Source organism: Petromyzon marinus, chromosome 35 (assembly GCF_048934315.1).
Source record: "Petromyzon marinus isolate PM22_M1 ecotype Great Lakes invasive population chromosome 35, UKy_Petmar_22M1.pri1.0, whole genome shotgun sequence".
In the NCBI taxonomy this organism is placed as follows: Eukaryota; Metazoa; Chordata; class Hyperoartia; order Petromyzontiformes; family Petromyzontidae; genus Petromyzon; species Petromyzon marinus.
In genome coordinates, this window is record NC_133701.1 from 7,110,854 (window position 1) to 7,133,438 (window position 22,585).

Genomic DNA, 22,585 nt, shown 5'->3' on the forward strand with positions numbered 1-22,585 from the left:
AGACATTTCAGTGTTACAACATTGCATTTATAAAGTAACTTTGATGGAAGTCTCACAAAACACTGTGAATAAGTGAAAACGTATTGTAAACTCAGATAATATACATATGGTAGCGTTTACACATTTGATGCAGTTTGGAAATTACTTAAGTTGTAAATGACCTGTTAAAGTGTAACCAAACTTAGGGTGTTACCTGGGCATATGCAAATTGAACGGAGGTACCAAGGTTCAGTGCGCTAACCACTTTACCATTGCTCCCACCATATGGGGTAGGTAAATGTAGCAACTTAATATTGCTATAAACTACACACGTTCAAAACTGTTAACTTACTTCCATTTACATCATGCTCAAGAGCCAACGTGAGCCCAACATCTTTTTATGAACGGGTGGCTGTTGGCACACCATCGAAAGCCAATAGTGTATCTAGCAAGCCTGACTGTTGATAAGACACATTATTAATGTCAAAGCTGGTCTAGAATTTTATTATACCGAAGCAATGCTGTTGAAATTATGCATGTTCAGAACGGCAAAGAACCGATAAGGTTGTATAAGAAACAGTTTATTACTTGCATGTGGACATGGAAAAAAAGAGACATTATTTGGTCTTTTTTTAATTTATATGCTCCACAATGACTGAAATGATTGTGTCCAGGTCCTCTAGTAATTACCCAAGATGACACACCAACATTTATTAAGTGAATGCTTTTACACGTGACTTTCACACAGAGCACCAGATACACGAAAATATAAATAATTAAATACATATATCTCAATGTTCTGTGTTTGGACTTCAGCCCACACAGCCACGTAGCTTGGCGACAGCCTCCTCCTCCAGCATGTGCATGACAACCAGTCCGTCTGGCATGCCCGGACGCACTTGATAACCGGAGAGGATGTGCACCATAATTTCCTACTTCCTGCATTAGCACAGCGGGCTGTCCCGTATGCCATCGATGTTTGGAGGTGGTATACACCCCGTGGTCACAGCGAAAGTGGTTCAACTGAAGCCATTGGTGCCTTAGGAAGTCAAAACCAGGTATCTAGATAGATGGATCACTGATGAGGTCCTTGTTTGGCACATCCATGAATCTCCTTTCCTCACCCCAGGCAGTGCGGGTATCCCGCATATCCAAGTCTTTGGGCTGTGGTAATACCCACACTGGGTGCGAGGACCTCAGGTCGCACGGGTGGAGGCTTGAAGATATCAACGTGAAGGGGCATCTCCGGTGAAGCATGTACCTTGTCCAGCATCTTGGCCACTGCAGTTTGGTGGTACATTTTGGTGGGGGGATGTTGCAAAGTACTGCCAGCCACGGTAGTAGGATTGTCCTAATTGCACCAGAGAGGGTTCTCATGGTGACATTCAGCTGAATGTCTACCAATTTCGTGAGTATTCTGCTACAGAGTAGTCCACAGGGAGAAGCTCGCTGTACGTTGCGACCGGGCACCAGCCCCCCACATTAAGCCAGCCAGCCGGGCCAACAGACAGTTACGTGAGCCTACCGTCTCTCCAGGTGTGGCCAGTACATCAAACTCCCGTCCAATGTCACTCCAAAGAACACTGGCTTTGGGTTAGAATCTGAATATTTCTTTATACTGGAGGAATCCAAAGCGCTATAAAGCGCTTTTAAAATCTCCAATAGTTTCATCACGTGTTTTATCAACTGGCCATTTAGGTGCACTTTGAGCTTGTAGGGGGCTCTGACATTGTGCAGATGAAACACACTGAAAACTGTCTTGCTAGTGCTTGGCTAGAATCGACATGTGCTGCAGTTATCTGCTACCATGGCTAGGTCAATGTTGATGGTGTTTTCCAGGTTGCTAAGGTCACAGGATTTGGTTGTGATGCAGTTATCATCAGTGTAGAAAAATTGTCGATGTAAATGTTGAAAAGTGTTGGGGCAAAAACAGAATCCCGAGACAGTCCATTCTTTTGCAGCTGACCTTGTTGTTCATGTACACTTGGAAGCAACGATTTTTGAGAAGTTACAGCTTAGCAGCAGTTCAGAGTGCCAGACTGTATCGTGCTGCTGTAAGGTCCAGGAACACTGCACCTATTTCTGCCACTCGTGGCGTACATGACGTTCATGTACCTTGGCCCGGCTGGTTTTGGTGACCTGCACTAGGTAACTCGCAGCTTCATTTGGTGTAACCGGGAGACGGTTGCGTGCTGGAGGTCGCTGGATGGCACTGAATTTATGGACAGGTTGCTCAGGCTCTTCCGCTTGATTTACAGAAGTCTGCATTGGCGACTAGTTCCTTCCAAGGGGCACGCCACACAATGTCAAGGCTGTCAATCAGATGAGTTTACCTCCGGGTCACCAGACTGCTCATATTTTCCAAGTAGCTCGGCACACTCAGCATCAAGGCAGGGGGTATAGATGGAATAAACACCACGTGGTATGGTCTTTGTGGCTGCTTTTATCAGTGCTCCCATAAAGCACGAGGGTGCTACACCTATTGAGATGGTTCTCAGGATAAAGACAATGCCACACTCAATCGCTGAAGTGTAGTCTGTCCACTGCGTCTTGTGAAAGTTCCATGGTTTTAAGGTGCTCGTGATGATGGGTAGCTGTAAGTCCGATGTCGAGTAATGATGGGCAGTGCCGACTCCGGGGGAAGTTGTTCAGAACAGTGCATGACACTGGCATTTGATTGCCACGAGCTGCACTGATCCAGCAGAGGTTCAGTGAATATTCACGATTCTACCTGGCTAAGCGGAAAGGTGCCTCACCGTTTGGAGTGGTGCACCAGGTTAATATCACACTGTGATGCCCACTCTACAAGGTTCTCTGTATGGTAGCTGTCAAAATCTCCGGCATACATTGCTGGATGGTGAAAGTTGGGTAGGTTGTCTGGTACACCCCACGAGTAATTTTGTGGTTTGTATACACTACAGACTGTAGAAACGCCGATGCGTACAGCATCGAAGACAACAGAGGGTGGCAGCGGCTCGACGTCAACCAGGTCATATGTCACATACGTTGCACGGCCATATTTTGAATGAAGTGAATAAAAGATATATCCATGTCCAGGTATCTGGAAATGCCCTTCCTGGTCAATTAAAATATGGATCTCCTGTAGATTGTCGATATTGTGTGAACTGGGTAATTCATAAAATACATCACATTTAGCCGCAAGATAGTCCTTTCACATTGGGCTGAAGAACACGGAGCGCTGGCTCCATTGCCCTGAAACATGAGGCTGTTGGCAAAGGTGTAAATGTCGTCATGTGTTGGCCAGGATCATGATGATTCGTCCAGCTAGCTGTAGCTTTGGTTACTCTGGACATAGCTGGGTACAGGCAGTCCTCAACTTATGAACACCCAACTTACGAACATCCGCACTTACAAACCAGCTTCCATGAGATATCGATTTTCAAACTCGTACTTCTGAATGAACTGCATAACTATTTTGTTCAACAAAGCTATCCTTCGCAAAGTAATCACTCACATCAGCCCGCTGAGAGTGGTTGTGTGTCAAAGTGAGCATGTGTGTGTGCACATGCCCTCGTGTGTGTGTGGGGAGTGGTAATGTAACGCTTCGCGTGTTGCGCGACAAACCCGGCAAACCGAGTACCATTTCCACTCATGACCAACACCAGTGATGATTATCTGAATGGGTTCTGAGCCTCCACTAGGTCGATTCGGCCTCAAATGAGTACCTGGTGCAGTATGTAAACATCGCCACTGGGAAGACACAGGCAGCCAGCCGTAATTCTGACCACCCACCGCATCGTGTGCTGTGCCGGCTTCATAGGTACTCGCTAACATCACTTGCCACAACAGTCTATTAAGGCTATACAGGAGATATTTGTCTTGAGTGCGTGCATGCCTCCGTGTGTGTGCACGCAATTGTGGGGACTCATTACGCCCTTCCGACAAACAAGCCAGCATTAGGACCCAAGGTAAGTGAAAATAAAACCGATTTTTTTTCCTATTCATATTACTTTATTTTATTTTTATTTACTAACCAGTATTTATTACAGCATTACATGCAAATGTACAATGTTGATTAATTATGAGTTTAACAATCCTTCCCTTTTTTGTTGAACCGTAACACTGACTGTATGGGCATTTAAATACAGTACATGATCGTGTTTCGACTAACGAACCGCTCGACTTACGAACGGGTATGAGAACGGAACCAGGTCGTAAGTCGATGATTTGACCGTACTTGCAGGAGACACGACAAGGATGTGGCTGCATGTCCACATCCTTGCTCACCGACATATAGCACATCTACAAATTAGCTCCCAATACCAAGGGCAATGTGAACCACTCATCTGCACTTTTAAGAGTGTAGTAGTCTACAAACTGTGTCAGGAGGAAACCTTTTATGTCATGCCATGGCCCATGACGTATTCCCCAATGTGCTGTGTTCTACTATCATGCAGTATATAGAAGTCTCCTTCCACTAATTGTCTTTTTTATATTTTAGCACACAAAATGTGGAATACAATCTAACATTCTCCGAAGACTAAAATAATTTGCATAAAAAGTTTTATTAGGATTAAATGTAAAAATAACAAAATTCAGAAATGATGCTTTCCATGTACGATTTATGCCTTCCTGTGCAATATTTTCTTCCAGTGCAATGTTTAGTTTACCACACACGTAAAAATACAGTGCTACACTCATTTGCTATCATAGTGTCTTCATTAAGTTTTATACGAGCACGTAAGAGAAGAGTCTCAAGGCACAGCTCAAACAATGAGCACATTCGTGATGTGCTTTCATTCCAATTGGGTCCCTCTTGTAAACCGAGTCGACACTCCATGAGTAAACACACGGCTATTATGAATTATGTTAAAAGATCTGGGTAAAACAGAGGCATGGGAATAATTTTGTGGTGGCGTGGGAGCACTAGGCGCCATGGGAGACCATGTCAAATAAGACAAGGGGGGGGGGGCAAATGTCAAGTAGTTTTGGGGCCTAAAAGGGCTAATTGCCAATGATCAAATCACCAAGAATGCACCAAATCTCAGGAGCTAACCAGAACTTGAGCAAGGAGAGTGTTTTGATGGCCGACCACCATGTACAACCAGGTTAAAACATAGATGTGCAGGGGGCCTACCCGTGTGGGCAGCGGACAGCAATGCAGCAAAATCAATTGATGTGATGTACTGTACTTTTGCGACCTCACATCTATGACGCTTCCCTTTAGCAAATCCGTAATGACTAACGTGGTCCGGTCCAGTAAATTAACACCCACGACCCACTCGGCGTGGGGAAGTACATTTCCATAAGTAAATTCACAAATGGGGCCATGCATACATGTACAAAACGGCTAATGACGTGGCACATCACATGGCTTCCACTCCCACTCCCCCTCTGTCCCAAAGTTGGGCAAATAAGCAGAACCTCGTTCTGTATCTCCTCATATAAATCCAAAATATTTTAGTCCATCTGCCAGAACCAATATTATCCATCAGCATATTTGAGCAACTCATTTCTGGCCTGGTTTCGATCGCTACAAAAGTTAGGGTGACAGGTACCAAAACCCATGGGGGCCCGCCCGTGTTCCAAGACGCACGGGACAAAACATTAAAGAAGGCAGAGAGTACTCACGGAGGCCCTTGGGCGAGTCAGGACACGGCTCCAAAGGTGTCTTGCCAGGGCCCATGGGCCCAGCAGCTCCCTCTGAGAAAGCGGCCCCCACGCTGCCGTTCGAGGCCAGGGTCTCCCGACCACCGCCACTCCTTGGCGCCCATACAGCGGCACCAGCGGCCGGTACGTTGGCCACGCCGGCTCGCCGCAGGGCGTGCATGGTGTGAGTGTGCACGTCCAGGTAGAGCGCCAGCATGATGAAGAAGTGCAGGGCACACAGGGCCACGACCAGCTTACTGGCCAACTCCAGGGCCCTCCCCAGCGACATGTTGTGGCCCCACATCTTAATAGCATGAAACTGTGCGCCTTCTCGTCTTCCAGGAAGTCAATGGCGAATACAGGGTTTTTATGAATACCGCGTAAGTTGCGTAACTGTTCGCGGGTTGCCTACCGATGATTCCTGATGGTGTGTAACTTGTGACGTTTGGAATTTACGCACGACTGTATTGCAGGCTACTTAACATTAAAGTCAAACCGCTGATGCCAGAAGTTGGACTTGTAATACGTTTAAATAAAGACCAATGGAATTACTATCTATAGTTTCTGCCTATAGAGAGTATTACACCTACCTTTAACAAGTTGTATTAAGACATACAAAGCTCATTGGGAGTGGTTACTAGCCTTAATACAACCGTGAACCTACACTGCTGAATTATATACATACAATATGCGTTACATTACGAAACGGCACAGTTTTAAATACAACCCCACTTAGCACAAATGTCGGACTTAGAATCTTATTTGTCAATAGTATTTTGTTACCAACACAATTGTAGCAGATGTTAGTAACCCAGACACTGTTCTTGCATAGACGCTTACCTTTAACCTACTGGTACTCGGAACTATATAAATCCCAGGACTAATCATTAATATAATTGCACAAGCAACACTTAAAACAAGGCGAACACGTCACACTCAGGGCTACTCTTACCACGAGTCTCCACTGCCACGGGCGACGATTAATAACGCGCCGTTGTTAGTAGTTACGATTCTTAAACTGGTACAACTATATACATATAGCTTCGTTCAAAACGACAGCTTCTAACACGCATTAAATATGCGACTGTACACAATCTCTATACCCTACGACGCATACAGTACAAAGCGCGGTTGCTGTTTAAAACCCACAGATATATTTAAAAAAAGAAACAGAGGCAACGGTATGTCCCTACACTAGTTAAGATGTAAATAAGCTTCGTTATTATGTTATATGGTTGCTAGGTTATGTATTTTAAGACAAACCCCCAACCCCCTCCACGATTAACAACACTATAAATTCTACAATGCACAATGGCTTACTTTACTGCTTTGAATAATACACTGTACACCACGTACTGTACTGAGAATTACCGAAACAAAATGTTACGTTTTCGACATTGTACTTACGTATAAAACCTTAAACACAGTAAGTAGTTACACAATGAAGACGGGTGTAGATATAAACAGCGTAAAAATGAAAAAAAAAATTAAGAGCGCATTTGTTTTTTTTTGTACGCTACGCAATATTTACACGTCAAACTGCGAGATAACAATTTACACGAATCGACGGCTGGGTACAAGTATCTTTAATTTTAACAAGAGGTTACAATAACGAACTGCGAAGCCTTGTCCGGTAGGCCCCAGCTCAGCGCAAGACGATGCCCCGTTAATTTATCCACGTCTGAAATAAAAATAAAATAAATAATAATTTTTAACCAATGACCGATGACACCGCATACCGTTACTTGCGACCACCACCACCGCCCCCCCCCTCCCCCTCTAACAAAAAAAACGTTAGATTTAATAAAAAAAATTACACCTTTTATAAATGTCTCACGACGTAAGAACGCTGGACGAGATGGCGACGAAATAATAAAAAGGATTCTGAGAAATGAACACGAGGCAAAATTAAGAGCGCGTTTTGAACGTTGTCCAGGGAGCACTCGTTGCAGTACGTGGGGAGCGTCTCATTGCATAACCAGCGCTAACCAACCAACACACACACGCGCGCAGTGCAGCGCACACAAACCAAACACTGTTGCAACTGAAGCTAAAACAAAATAGCCGTCGATATACGCCCACAATAGCCCGTTGAAAAAGTACACGGAAGCCATGCACAACCTCCCCCCAACCCCCCCTATGACCTGGCGAGTTGGAAGCGTCCCAGTTAGCTTTGCACGCTTTGCTGCTTGGACTCCACCACATTAATTGACTACGGGGGGGGGGGGGTGTGGTGAGGAGGGGGTTATGGGCTTGGGCCGGCCCTGCGTGACGTGGAAGGCGGATTGACATGGGGCCGATTCGAATTGGTCGGGTTGTGCGATAATTACAAAGGGGCATTGGAGAGCATTTGCATGTGTGTGTGTGGCTTAAAGGGGCCGTCCATAAATGACGTCACGCGATTTTGGACGATTTCCCCCCCCCCCTTCGTCACACGGCGTCACAAAAAGTCAGACCCCCCCCTTCAAATATGACGTCACAAAGTTCTGCCCCCCCCCCCAAAACCATATTTACATTTTGAAAATAAAATATGCTTCAAATCTCTTTAAACTATTGTCATTGTAGTGCGTATTTAATGTGGCGCTGCACTCTGATGTTGTAGGAGAAAACATTTATTTAAAAAAAGTCTATTTAATTAAGTAGAACGTGTTGTCTATATTTATTTAAAGTTGCGCTTTTCGATGTGACGTCACATTTCTCACCCCCCCCCCTCGTCACACATCGTCACAAATGTCTGACCCCCCTCCCCCCACTAGGTGCGTGACGTCATTTATGGGCGGCCCCTAAAACCGGGGAAAACCAGGTTTACGAACCATGGGGCAATATATCTCACCAACAGCTCAAACACATTCGTCAATAGCACTTAACTTAAAATAAAACATTATATACAATAGGCGACGTTTCGGGCAATGATCCTTTCTTCATGCATGACAGGCCGGAGATATAGTGTATTCGAGTCGGAGACTGCACTATGCACCATGGGGTATGAATATAATTAAATTTAAAACATGTTTCCCGATCACGTGTTTAAACGGAGTATGAACCTTTTCATAGCTAACGAGTATCAGACAAATCCTTTTAAAGGCAAAACCGTATTAGTACAAACTCATTTGTATTACACGGAGAATTATAAAATGTTGCAAATAAGGCAAGAACTACTGCTGGGAGGTAAATGAAACCATACGGTTTTTCCACTTTACATTCCCAATTCTCTTTTCAATGCGATTAGAGACGTGCTTCAGACACATCGTGATCAAAGGGACTTGCAAATGTTATACATTTATGAACGCACTTATGGAGGAAGATTGTTTTTGTTTAACGTGTATTCTATCCCTGGGTGAGTGGGTGGATCTGCAATTCACCACTAACTCTCCGACAAAACAAATCGCTAAATCACTTGGAACTGAATTTCTAATCGCTTCTCTATATTGGCCATATGAAATCATAATTCCTGTGGGTCAAATTTCAACATTATTCATATCAACATCCTTAATAAACGTCGAAATCACCCTCAGCACAACAAACATCAACATCCACAGCATCAATGGTATAATTACCATCAAATACAAAGATCGCCCATATAGCCTTAACAGACTGTTAGGACAAGTGCTGTTAGCGAGCACTTATGAAGGCCGGCAAGGCACACGAGGAGGTAGATGGCCAACAACCACGCCCGGCCGCCTTTGTATCCCCAGTCGCGATGTTTACACACAACTACTTACGCGATAATTAACTAAACCATCTTCATCTCAAATATTAATCATCTCACCACCCACCGTCACCACCAGACATCCAATGTCCATCTTCAAAAGTCTACTCATACCTGTCTTCAACATCACCACCTTCATTATGGATAGCCTCACTACTGCAATCATCTTTAATAATTTCCTCACCGACCCATGAAAAGTCAAGCTGACCACTGAGGTCGAGGGAGGCTCTAATTGCATACGCGGTGTATTTACGCAAATAGTTTTTAAATCTTGCCGGCAACTTCCCCAATCGATTAATACAGTATGATAAATACACGACGGTATTTATGAACGGAGAACGTGGATTGAATCAGCCAACGAAACCCTAAAATATATAGCTTACCAATGGAAAAAATAATCATGCTGGATCAATTAAAAAATCAATGTCATTGAAAAAAACGTAAAAAAAATAAGAGTACTAGAATTAGCCACTTGTATTACATTTTTGCCAAAATAAATATACTTCTGTGTGTATAAAATGTTAATAAAATATATATTTTTTTATTAAAGGGGGTGCCACCCCTGCAGCCCAAACAGACCAGATGGAATTAACTTCAAACCACCTCTTTCTCCGGGCCTACCTCTCGGGTTATGCCCTGGTGCTTCCATATTCATCACCTTTTTCATCTATGTGGTTTACCTTTCTGTTTACGGTGTCCTAGGCATCGGAGTCAGACTTTAATCTTGTCTCAGATGGGTACCATTTTTGGCATCATCTTCGTTCCAAAACTGATCCAGTCTGTGATCCAAGAGATCCACATCACCATCTAACTACTGTAACCACTATTAACAAGCGTGTGCGTGGTTTAGACGTTGAATATCAAGTAATGAGAAACGGCACGGCTTGCATGTTGAGACCTTGGACTCTAAACCAGATATCAGGCACCTGTAAAAAAAACCTCGACTATCAGGATTAGCAAGTTAATAATCTCATGACTGCATAAAAAACCCGATCATAAAATGTATTTTTAACTAGATCTGGCTAAAATCCAGTAATTCAAATTTTGGCTTTACACATTACATAATATATATGCGACACTTCATATGGTAAAGTTTACGCCCTGATGTGTAAATATAAAAAGGCAAATGTAAGGCTATTTCTGCCAATGTTGGGACTCACAGGGTCGCACTGTTCTGTAGACCAAACAATACGTAAAGAAAAAAGACATAAAATGCTAGGAAAAAAAATTGGAACATACTAAAATTGTCCCTTTTTCATTTATATAAGTTGAAAAACTTCAAATTTTCCAAATGGTATTGTTGTTTTTTACAGCCCACTGCCATTCGTGTCCATAAAAGGGTATGCACTTTCATAGCAGTATTCCTGATTGCACATGTAAAGCGCTTTGGTCTATCCATTGCTGGATGTGGACCTCCCCAAGGTGTGTGGGATATTTAACAATACTTCACCATGCTAGCCCCACCACCTACAACACCTGTTATGCATGGTGGATGCCCATCCAAGCACTTTTTGTTTAGCCTCCCAAATCTGGTTAATTTGGTCCTACGCTTTTTTGATAAATAGCCTCATATTTAAAAATGGTTACACGTAGCTAAATCCCCCTTCTTATTTCTTCATGAGTTTTATGCTCTCGAGCACACCTTTGACCTAATCTTCATCCATCCCACCCGATCCCATGCCTCCATCCTGTTACCTTAACCATTGTGTCTTTATGTGATGCTACGGCATCATACAGTCAATGTTACAGCTGCTATGATAAACTGCACACGTTGTGGTCAGGATACAGGTCTGCATTATGTTTATTTTTTTTAATTGACCAACGTTAGTAATAGGTTTATACAGTGCCGGATTATCCTAGTAGCAAAAGTAGCTACATATGCTAAAGGTTTTTGGGTTAGATCGCGTCAGTATCAATGCGTAAACCTCCACCACCCGACACAGCTGGTAAGGTTTGCCACGTGAACAACGCGCCAATTAATTCAGCCCACCGGTGTGTTGGAGAGTAAATCCACAAATTGTAAATGTTGTGGATTTACACAAATTGTAAATTTGTAATCAAGTGTAGTTTTTAAATCGAATTTTGGGATACATGTTTTCAAGCAACATGATGTGAAGCAAGCTATACAACTCTGAATACGTCCAGAATACACATCTCATTTGAGACCCAAACATTACAACTCCTGGCTTTCACAATCCTTCCTCGAAGACACTTTTGTAGGCTGCTGTCCACATCTCCTTCAAAATGGAAAATTTGAGACAAGCCTCAGTCTTGCAATCATGGCCAACGGAGGAGTAATAGCAGGAGCAACAGCACACCTAAACCAACTCTCTCCCGAAACCCTCTTATTGTAGCTAGCAGACGTTGACATTGGCATTTAGTTCCTGAACATATTACCATACGCAAGAAAATAATACAATAACAGGTCCCTGCAGGGTGGGCTGGTAGGACAAGTCTCTGCGCTGTCTATTGCTGATTTTACACCCAACAGCACGAGATTTCACTTCGTTAAAGTATTGAAAGGGGAGGGACGGACGGACACATTAATCTATTGCAGGCTGGTACACTCAGTTTACAACTTCGTTCCTACCAGTATAAGGCCTTGAATCATGGACAACCATTCAAACATTCTTGGATTCGTGTGAAAGCAAACAGCTGCGGTGAATATTACAGACTTTATACAAACACAGACGCACACACTACCATCAGGCAACTGAGTCTAAGTAAGCAACCACAGATGAGGAGTGTCATCAGGAAGAGAAGCATGACGTGGGCTTAGCATGTATTAAGGACGGCACATAGACTGGCAAAGTTAATATACAAGTGGAATCCATCCGGCAGAAGACCATGCGATTTTCGACCAAATACAGATAGATATGAGCTTGAGAGACTGGCTGGAGAACACGGGGTAACAACCTGGAGAAACTGGTTGGGTCACTGGGAGCGAGCAACTAATCACAGAGTGATGGAGGAGTGTGACTGGCATCAGTTTCCACACTCCTCCCGATGACGATCACATAACCTGCCGTGACAAGTAAAATATTCAATGCATCTGCTTACTCAAACTTAGTCACCAAGTAACAATAGATATAACTATAATACATCATTGATGTGCATCACTCTTTTGATATGTGCGAGTCAAGGCAAAATAGTTTTCTCAATGTGGCTTTGTTTGTGTAGGCCGCCAGCTTTTTAACTACAAATATAATTTGGTTTCCAACTACCATTGAAGTATCTTTTGTTTATGTACACAATACAGGACTGCATACCTGAGTGTTTTATTCAGCTCGAGGGCTCAAATTACCCGGCTTTGTTAGAAATGTAATCAGGACTGTGAAGAAATAACATCGCAAAGACACCCTGCCCAAAGGGGAAATCATTCTCATCATTCTCTCTGAAATATAAACCCTGTACATGGGTATACCGCATGCTTGTGGCAGGTCGTATGTGGTGGGTTAAAGCGAGGGTACCTATTGATAAGATCTCTGACCAGCGTAGGAGAAATTAAAAGTAAACGTTTATTAAAGACGTTCGATTAACAAACATACTTTATACAAACATGCCGCATTTCAATACAGTATTTACATCGTCAATTGAAGACAAAACGTGACATTATTTAACATGTCGGTGATTGAGGCTAAATTACAGGCGTATTTATGGAATATATTGATATAAATCAAACATAATCAAGCATAGCAACACATATCGTGGCATAAACGCTCACACATATGCCACAAACATTATTATTGGATGCTTGGCTTGCGGAACAGCATACTCTCGTCATCTCCCGACACGACCAATTGCCCATTATCACACCACCATCATCATAACCATCAACCTCATTGCATCCCCTACAATTCCGTGGTTAAAATTGAGTCACAGCATTCGGTAGATCTTCGATTATCCGGCGGCTTTGGGGGGTGGGAGGCGGCACCGGATTACAAAAAAACGCCAGATAATCAAGAATATTTTTTGTGTTTTTTAGGTGTTGTGTATATTTTTTTTTGCGTTTTAAATGTTTAATATGTGAAATTGGCATAAATAAACACACAAATAGACAAAATGTATACCCCACTGTAAAACGTTACAGTATTCAGTGTCCGTACTTCACACTCCAATCTCGAAGACTCTGCATGGGATGCTGGGAAGCAGTGCCGGGTTAAGCTAGTGCAGGGCCTGTAGCATGTTTTCTAAAGGGGCCCTAAATAAACAAAAAACACGTACATATTAAAACACAAATGTTTAACTTGCATGGTAAAGTATTTTTTCATTTGCTATACAGCTAGATAATACGACAAATCGCTAACGTTAAACACCCAGTCGTTCGTAAAAGTTGAAGGCAGTATAGTACTATAGTAATAGAGCAAGTGCAGAATCACTGAACCGGAATTTATAGCTTAAAAGCATTTAGCGCGGGGCCCGTAGCTTATGTAGCTACTTTTGCTACTAGGATAATCCGGCACTGCTAGGGGGTGTATAATATAATTGGGCACTGCAATCAAGCGTAGCTATCTTTAGTGTCACGCTACATGGTACCGATCGTATTTGGAGCGGTTTTTCCGGTTTCGCCGGATCGGCCCGGGACCGCCAGGTAATGTTGAAAACCGGGTTAATTAAAATCCATGATCGTTGTATTATGTACTATCATGTGAATAGTACAATGACGCAGTCGCCCGAGTCCGCACGAGGGCGCTGTACACCTTGCCTCGAACGGCGTCTCTCTCCCATCACAATTAAAGACACTCTCAGAGCGCCACCTACTGACCCATTCCCCGTTGAAGCTGGTAGAGCTGAATTGATGGAGTTTAAAAGAATCCAAAGCAAAAATATCTCCTTTGGTTTGATCTTCCACGAAGCTCTAAAAACGCATGCGCACAAACAACGGCAGACGCGAATACCTAATGCATCAAATGGAAAATTAAAATGAAAAACTCTCCAGCAGTGTGCGACTGTGGTCATCCAGAACAGACCGTACAATGTATAATGACGCAATGCCCCGATCCACAAAATACGTAGGAGACATCACAGCGAAGATACACTGCTGCTTCTGACACGGTTATCTGACTTGACCAACTTGAATGTGAAATTGTAATTGTTACTATGCATTTACATCAGCCATACGGAAGAAGAAGACTGACATATACATAAAAAAAATATTGGTTGCAAAAGCCCACGTATTAAAAAAACTGACATACTCGAAATAGGAGGATTTTTCCACAAATCTGTCTGTCTCCTGATGAAGCTAGTTGTAATTAATGGCGAAACGTCATACTCAGATTGTAAATGTTGTGGATTTGCTCTCCAACACACCGGTGTGCTGTACTAGTAACGAATTGGCCACGTTCTGTTTACGTGACAAACCTTACTGACCGTGTCGGGTGGTGGCTGGTTTAACTACACATTGATATTTACGCGATCTAACCCCAAAAAATATATTATGGATATTTAACTCGAATTAAGAGTGCTTCCTAACCTGTGGTCCCAGGACTAATGGGTATAGAATAATTATGTGGGTCGAATGATTTACACCCGCCACCCAGTCCCTCATATTATTTCTTTCAATAATATCCCTTTTTATTTGGATTCTATTTGGTTCACGCGGTGTTAAAGCACTAACTGACATTACATTTAAAATGACTCTGCTTCTAAATTCGAATTCTGCTCAACATTTAACGATGCAAGTCACACATTGTTTACTCTGCTTATTACATTCTGCACAGTGGCTGTTATGCAGCAATGAGCGAAACATTTTGTTGCTCTTGTCAAATTTCAATTGTACCTTTTGCACCATTGTCCTTCACACGATGTAAACCCCCATCTCCCACCATGTGTTTGATGTAACAAAAAAGTTCGAAATACAGTCCTAGTCTCCCTTCTCGACTTCTCACTCGACTGCGTGTTCACCTTGGCTCTGAGTAGGTGCTGAGCAGGTGTGGGCTCTGGCCCATGAACAATATACAGAGAGTTCTAATCGTGGGTTACCCACGTGACGAACGTTACCAGAACCCGCAAGTAAAAAAACCAGTGGTTTCATAACGACCAGAACCTATTCTAACCCGCTTGGCAGGTGGCCCACGGGCACCCGACCCAACACCGTTGTACGAACCCGGCGACCGGAGTTTGATTTCTAATGAAGAATCACATTAGTGGAGAGTGATATTTAAATCATTCCTGGGCCTTCCCTCTTCATCAATGCACACCAACAAGTGTGGTAAAGTATGGCGAAACATCCATCTTGCCAGACACGGCATTCGAGGGCTCTTTCCAATATTGGATTGCTTGACAAAGGGCGGTAAAATGTTTATTTCATTTTTAGTAAGGGCTACACAATCATAGGAGATGTCACGTTATACATGCTGTCTGTGTGTTTGCCAGCCTTTTGTTACAGGCCGTCAAATGCAAGTGTGAATTAAGGTTGACCTTGTGGATTGTCCAGAATTATTTTCATAACATTTTTTTCACAGGATAGTACTACATACGATTCCACATCACCCTCACTTTGTATTCAAAGTTGTATTCAAATATTTTTTATTCGAAGGCTATAATGATCAATATTATGATTCAGAATTGGTTTCCTTTGGGCTAGATTGCTTGAGTACAATTTAAAACTCTTACCGTCCACCACCCGACAGAGCCAATCAAATCATGTTATCAGCAATTCAGAGGAGGAATTTTCAAAAGCAAGCAAAGTCTTGACAATTTTTTACGTGATGTTTCGCTGGAAATAACGGCCAGCATCATCAGGCCCGTAAGTAGATCCCCATGACATCATCAGGGCAGCCATGCTGCTGTTTAGAAATAAATTAACTATGAATCTATTAACAATTCGTTTCATTCATGTTATTATTTCATCCAAATTTTGCTTCAGGTAGCTTGGGATTATAAAGTTGCTACACGCCGGTACATCATTAACTTCGCTGCCAGTTTTACACAGTTCATTGCCCAACAATTCTGGCTCATCTTCGCTGAGCAAAGAACCATTGGCAGAGACCACGAGCGTATAGATAACACTCTGCGGCAACGCTGCATGCGTGGTGCTATCTGCTACATCCCTACATTGAGTAATACAACTCAGGTCTCCATCGACATTAATTTCAATGTTGTGCACCGATGTATAATATGCCTCTGTTATTGGCACGAATGACTCTGTTTTCGTTGCAGGCAGTTGGAAATTCCACCAATCGTTTGAGTTACCGGGCTGTAAATGAAACACAAAGGGATTTGTTATAACTTGTCCTGTGGGTTAAAAAAAAACACATGGGTGAAACACGTGACCGCAATTTTCCCTTCCGCATTAGTTTTGCTTCAACAGTTATAGTCCTCAAAACTCTGACAATCTAACTATTGTACAATATGACAACAGCAGCCATCCCCCTAAGTTGACTGATCGAGATGACTGGCTTATTGCACCACCTGGGATCCACACTGTTATTTTGTTACTGCAGGCTTTTGTCTTTTACAATACAGTATAACCAAACACAAAGACCCCCCCCCCCCCCCCCATATGATCTTTAAAAGACTGCTGGGACAAGAACCGTTCGCGAGCACCTATTTATGCTGGCGCGGTACACGAGGTGGTGGGTGGACAGCCAAATGTTGATGTTTTACACACCGCACCAGGTACTCATTTGAGGCCGAGTCGACCTTTATACGCATATGCCAATACAGTTTACAGTATGTATGTACGTATATATATGCACATTCTACCCCTGAGAATATTCCACAATGAAAAAGTGACTCTTTACCTGGTAAAGATAAAATCAATAATTGAGGTATCCTTTGGCATCACATTATTATTTCCAAACAATGGCCTTGCATATATGTGTCAGAACAAAATGGTACATTTTGTGAAGAATGTTGTTTGACCAATGTTTGCAAGGAAAACAAAGTCATACCTTGCTAAAATCAATACCTTTGGCCCAACTGCAGTTTTTAGGGTCTGGGATATCTGGACAAACGAATCTGAAAATTGTAACACAAGCGACGGTGGCAATCATATTAACATGGCATTATTGCAGTAATAACAATAAAAATTGCTAAAATCTTGTCATGGAGGTCACAGTGATCATGTATATCGTGAATATGAATAAAATCTGAAAGACATTGTAGAAATCTGTGAATGTTATTCAAGATTACCATGACAAAATCAAAGCCCTAACAATAGTCTATTTTGTGAAAATAATTACAAATGTGTATAGATGTAGTGGAGTAAATACGCGCATGGGGGTAAATGGTGAGATCGCGCGGGGGAAGGACAGAGACGGCTGTGATTGGCTGGTGTTGTTGTCAGGGTCGAAGTGGCGTCTTAATGTCTGGGCAAGGAACAGGTGCACGAGGACGCAGAGAATCGGTGGGACGCGGGCTAATTAATTGGGGAATAATGAGAACGGGGATAAATTGGGGAGACGCTTGGATTCGGGGACTGGACGAAGCAAGACATGGAGCGGAGCTGAAGGGAAGGCAACCAGCAGTAGAGAGAGGAAAGCGGAGCTGAAGTGAAGACAGCCAGCAGTAGAGAGAGGAAAGCGGAGCTGAAGTGGAGACAGTCAGCAGTAGAGAGAGGAAAGCAGAGACGAAGCACTCAGCAATGGAGAGAGCACAGTGAGAGCGGAGAGCAGAGATGAAGCAGCCAGCAGTGGAGAGAGCACAGTGATAGTGGAGATGACGGAGAAGCAGTGATAGCGGAGATGACGGAGAATCAGTGATAGCGGAGATGACGGAGAAGCAGTGATAGCGGAGATGACGGAGAAGCAGTGATAGCGGAGATGACGGAGAAGCAGTGATAGCGGAGATGATGGAGAAGCAGTGATAGCGGAGATGACGGAGAAGCAGTGATAGCGGAGATGACGGAGAAGCAGTGATAGCGGAGATGACGGAGAAGCAGTGATAGCGGAGATGACGGAGAAGCAGTGATAGCGGAGATGACGGAGAAGCAGTGATAGCGGAGATGACGGAGAAGCAGTGATAGCGGAGATGACGGAGAATCAGTGATAGCGGAGATGACGGAGAAGCAGTGATAGCGGAGATGACGGAGAAGCAGTGATAGCGGAGATGACGGAGAAGCAGTGATAGCGGAGATGACGGAGAAGCAGTGATAGCGGAGATGACGGAGAAGCAGTGATAGCGGAGATGACGGAGAAGCAGTGATAGCGGAGATGACAGAGAAGCAGTGATAGCGGAGATGACGGAGAAACAGAGATAAGGAGAGGCACAGACGGCGAGTGAGACGAGCAAGGTGCGGCGAGCGAGCCGTGGCAAGCAGGGGAACTGTGAAGTATTGAGGGCATGTGGAGGACTGTAAATAAAGTGGTGTTGGAAGAAAGACAAAAGTTGTCCAAGTGAAATCAACCACTACATATGTATGCCAACGTATTAATATGCATTTTATAAAGGAGCATTTGCCTATATTTGATGATAATTATGCAGCTGTAGATGAAGACGCCAAGCACCAAGCAGCATGACAAAGTGATGACAGCTTCCTTCCAATGATGTTCTGCAGAAATGCAAAATATTATTATTCAACATCATCATCATCATCAATCGGCGAATCACCTGCCAGGAATGTGCAATGTCGTAATCAATCTACCACCTGTACATTAAATAATTGTATTGCCCAATTTCCTTGGTAGTCATCTCAAATGCATTACATTCCTTGGCTGCCCCCCTTCAGTATTATTATTCTTGACCATCTGGCATCATCCCTTCTAGTGACGTGTCTGGGCCGAACCCATGCACTTTTCTTTACAGATTGAACAATGGATGTCATGAACCTGCATATCTTCGCTGATACACGTGCTCCTTTTTTCTCTCAATGTAATTCCCAGCACGATATGTAGCACAGAAACCTTGTCGTTTCTTGGCTATATCATAGCAGGTGACATTCATGTGTAGGGGTGTTACGGAAGGGTGACACGCGGTTATATAACGGTGGTCACAAACACATCCGTTAAGGCCACCACCCTGGGGGGTTGTGGGGGATGCTGTGATCCCTCCCAGCCCCGCCCCTCAGTGAGAAACAGTATAAAATGTGGGATCCGGAGAGCTGAGAGGCAGTTCGACCCAGCGAAGAAAGAAGACCGACTAGCCAGACCCTGAAACTCCTTTGGCCTGCTGTCCTTTTGAGGGCCGGGCAAAGCAAGCCAGGGTGCGACACCAGAGCCGCGAGGGCCAATGTCCTTCTGAGGGCCGGACTCGTGTGGCTGGTGATCGAGACCTGCGCCGAAGCTGGGCCAGGTCAGATAGCCTCCCGAGAGAGGACTGGGATAGAGGGAAGTAGGGAGCTAGCGTGGGCTTAAGCTCGGGGAACACTTCCCTCTATAGACCACGGGTGAAGAGGCCATTACCTCTTCGAGTGCCAGGGTCGCTACTGTAATTGAAGTATCTGTAATAAATACGTGTTGCCTCAAGTCAACAGTCTCCGGCGTCAATAAGGCCACTACACGTGTAGTGACATAACGTCGACTGCTGTCTAGCAGCGGCAACTGTGCTGGACAGTTAGCGTACACGCCGTTGAGCATATACACAGGTGTGCCGGCAGTGCGGAGGAACTGGGGCAAGGGCCACAGAAGACTTCATCGGGAAGCCCCTGGAACCCGCGAGTGAGTTCGAGAAGGCAGACGCGGCCAGGACGGAGCCAGGCTGCGCAGAGTAGGATAAAAGCAGTGGAGAGCAAGAGCTCCGGGCTGCCGGTTCTGGGAGTGGACTCATCTCGTCGTGGCTGTCATCTTCGCCGCCTTCACTCGATAATTGCGCGGCCGGATAGTCGCTTGCTGTCTCGGTCGACGCCGTCAGTGTAACGCGGTTAGCGTTGTGTCCAGGCTGGGATGTACGACAGCGAGAAGGAACGAGGCGAACCTGTTCAACCTAAAGAGTGTTAATAAAGAAGGTGCCTCTTGCAACTACCTCGTCTCCGACTTGTGCTACACTACACATGGATGAACAAAACGTTATTTCATAGTGGCATTGGTATGTTACTTTAAAATTCAAATTCAGATCAGATTGACTTCGGTCTGCTCTCCTAGGTAAACATACTCTGCCGCACACACGCCACAAAATGTACCCTCATATGAAGTCGTTCGCACACTGCGCTATGAATCCCAGATACCTAAGTTTGCGACCTTGGTGAAGTATGGGAGACGATCTACCAATGAATTGACAAAGGGCTGTACATTGTATGAAAAAAAAAATGAAAGTACGGCCTAGCAACTGCTTGGCCACACCACTGCTAGCACTAGAGCGAACTCGGGAGTGTATATGGTCTATTCATTCACGTTAATCAGACAGATTGGCCAATCAGTTTTAAAGACAATGTATATGTAAGGACAGCACGTGGCCTAGTGGCCGCAAATAATGATTGCAGCGATGAGGACACGCAGGGTCAAGTGAGGTAACTGGGTGAGGAGTCACCGCGGGGGGAGGGTGGAACCGACGAGGTGTTAGTGAGGCTAGGAATATCTCCGACAGAAGAGAGTTCGGGAAAAGGAGCATGGCCGAGCCAAAGTGAGACATAAGGGAGCGTGGAGCGGGGCTCGTGGCTGCCATGGGGATTCGGGGTCTGGACCGTCATCGTCATCGCTGTGGATCGCCCTCATCATCTTGGAAGGCTGGGAAGGGAGTTATATATCTTCGCCGTTGCTACTACATCGACGGCTCCTATATAATCAGTCGTGTAGCAGCTACGTAGAGTCACCCAGTTGTATATAGTCAACCTGCATCCACATGATAACATGTCATTGAGTCGGGTGGACTGTAAAAAAATGTAAAACTTAAGCAAGACAGCGTCTCTGAGTGCTACATTACACATTATCTGAGCATGTTTTGTTTGCATGTTTAACACAAGTACGTGTGGTTAGTGCAGACTAGATTCCTTGCAAAAGGAATCTATTTGGTGTTTGAACAATGTAACGCCTGTTTTATTGCCAGAGAGAGTTAAACTTATTCTTATTTTTTTATACTGTTATGTACCTAATCTTGATTTGAAGCTTTCATGACTGCAGGAATCCATACTCTTTGGTTCTTTTGGTAAAGTCACGTAGGTATAAAATCTAATACGATGTTTCGGGTGTAACACAAGCGTCCATTATCAGGTGGGAAAGCATGGTCTGCTACTGAGGCAGACTGTTTTAAAAGATTCGAAACGGGTGTATCTCAAGGATTATAAAGAAGTGGCTGGGGCTAGTGATGTTAATGTGAGAAATTAGAATGTAACTGTAAGATAGGAGAGCGGCCTCCTCGACGAGGGCACGGAAGTGGCTATGTTAATGTGAGAGATTAGCATGACAATCCTTTACATTAGCATAGCCACTTCCGTGCCCTCGTTGAGGAGACCGCTCTCCTCCTATGTTACAGTTACATGCTAATTTCTCACATTCACATCATGCTAATTTTTCACATTAACATCACTAGCCCCGGCCATTTCTTTATGACCCTTGAGCTACACCCATTTCAAACCTTTTAAAAACAGTCTGCCTCAGCAGCAGACCATCGCTTTCCCACCTGATGATGGATGCTTGTGTTGCACCCGAAACTTCGTGATTTATTTTATTTTATACCTACGTGATTTTTTTACCAAAAGAACCAAAGAGTATGTTATGTACCTATTTATAGTGTTGGATGGACAGAGGCTGGGGATTCGGCAAACCTGACCATGATTACAATTGCTGCGGTGGACGATGGAATCAAATCAGCAGTCTCTGGATTGCAAGTCCAGTCTACTGACCATTTAGACTATGACAGCCCCGAATTGTATATATAAACATCAACTGTCCTTAAATTGGTCATGACCATCAGCACTGCAGCCTACAGTATTCATTGTTCCAATGCACCCAAAGTGATATATGGAGTAATGTATCAAATATTATCTTTAACACAATAATTTATATTGCCTTATTTTTCACCTTGTTTGAGGGAACTGTTGAAATGAAAAATATACAGTATGATAATAATAATAATAATAATGTTAAGTCCTTGTTATCCACTGGTGGATGAAGACCTCCAAACTTTGTCAGACATGTGGATTATTGGACCATACTTCACCACACTGGTAAGTGTGGATTGGCAAAGGCCCAGCACCACTCACCACCGATGTTAGTGACAACCAGGAATCAAACGAATTGTAATGGGTTCATAGTGCAGTGCATTAACCAGTGCACCATCACCACCCCAGCATGTATTATATATGTGTTAAACGTTGTAATTGAGAGATAGTGGCTTTGGGAAGCCTTTATACAGCAGTGGATTGATCATGGCTGCTGCTGATGATGATTGTGTAAAACAATTTAAAGTACA

General features: G+C 43.8%; 1 protein-coding gene and 1 long non-coding RNA gene across 2 annotated transcripts in view; both read right to left on the bottom strand.

Annotated features, from left to right (window-relative positions):
• LOC116948920 (beta-1,4-galactosyltransferase 2-like) overlaps positions 1-7,700 on the bottom strand; it is a 34,904-nt gene extending 27,204 nt beyond the window's left edge. Inside the window, exon 1 of the mRNA XM_032966186.2 lies at positions 5,572-7,700. Coding sequence (XP_032822077.2) covers positions 5,572-5,893 — 322 coding nt within the window. The 5' untranslated portion in view covers positions 5,894-7,700. The remainder of the gene's footprint in view (positions 1-5,571) is intronic.
• A 5,098-nt stretch (positions 7,701-12,798) lies between these two features.
• Positions 12,799-18,064, bottom strand: LOC142929831 (uncharacterized). Its single transcript, XR_012945984.1, has 2 exons — positions 17,194-18,064; positions 12,799-16,496 (listed from the first exon to the last, which is right to left on the bottom strand). It is a non-coding gene; the product is annotated as an uncharacterized LOC142929831 (long non-coding RNA).
• Between the last annotated feature and the right edge of the window lie 4,521 nt (positions 18,065-22,585).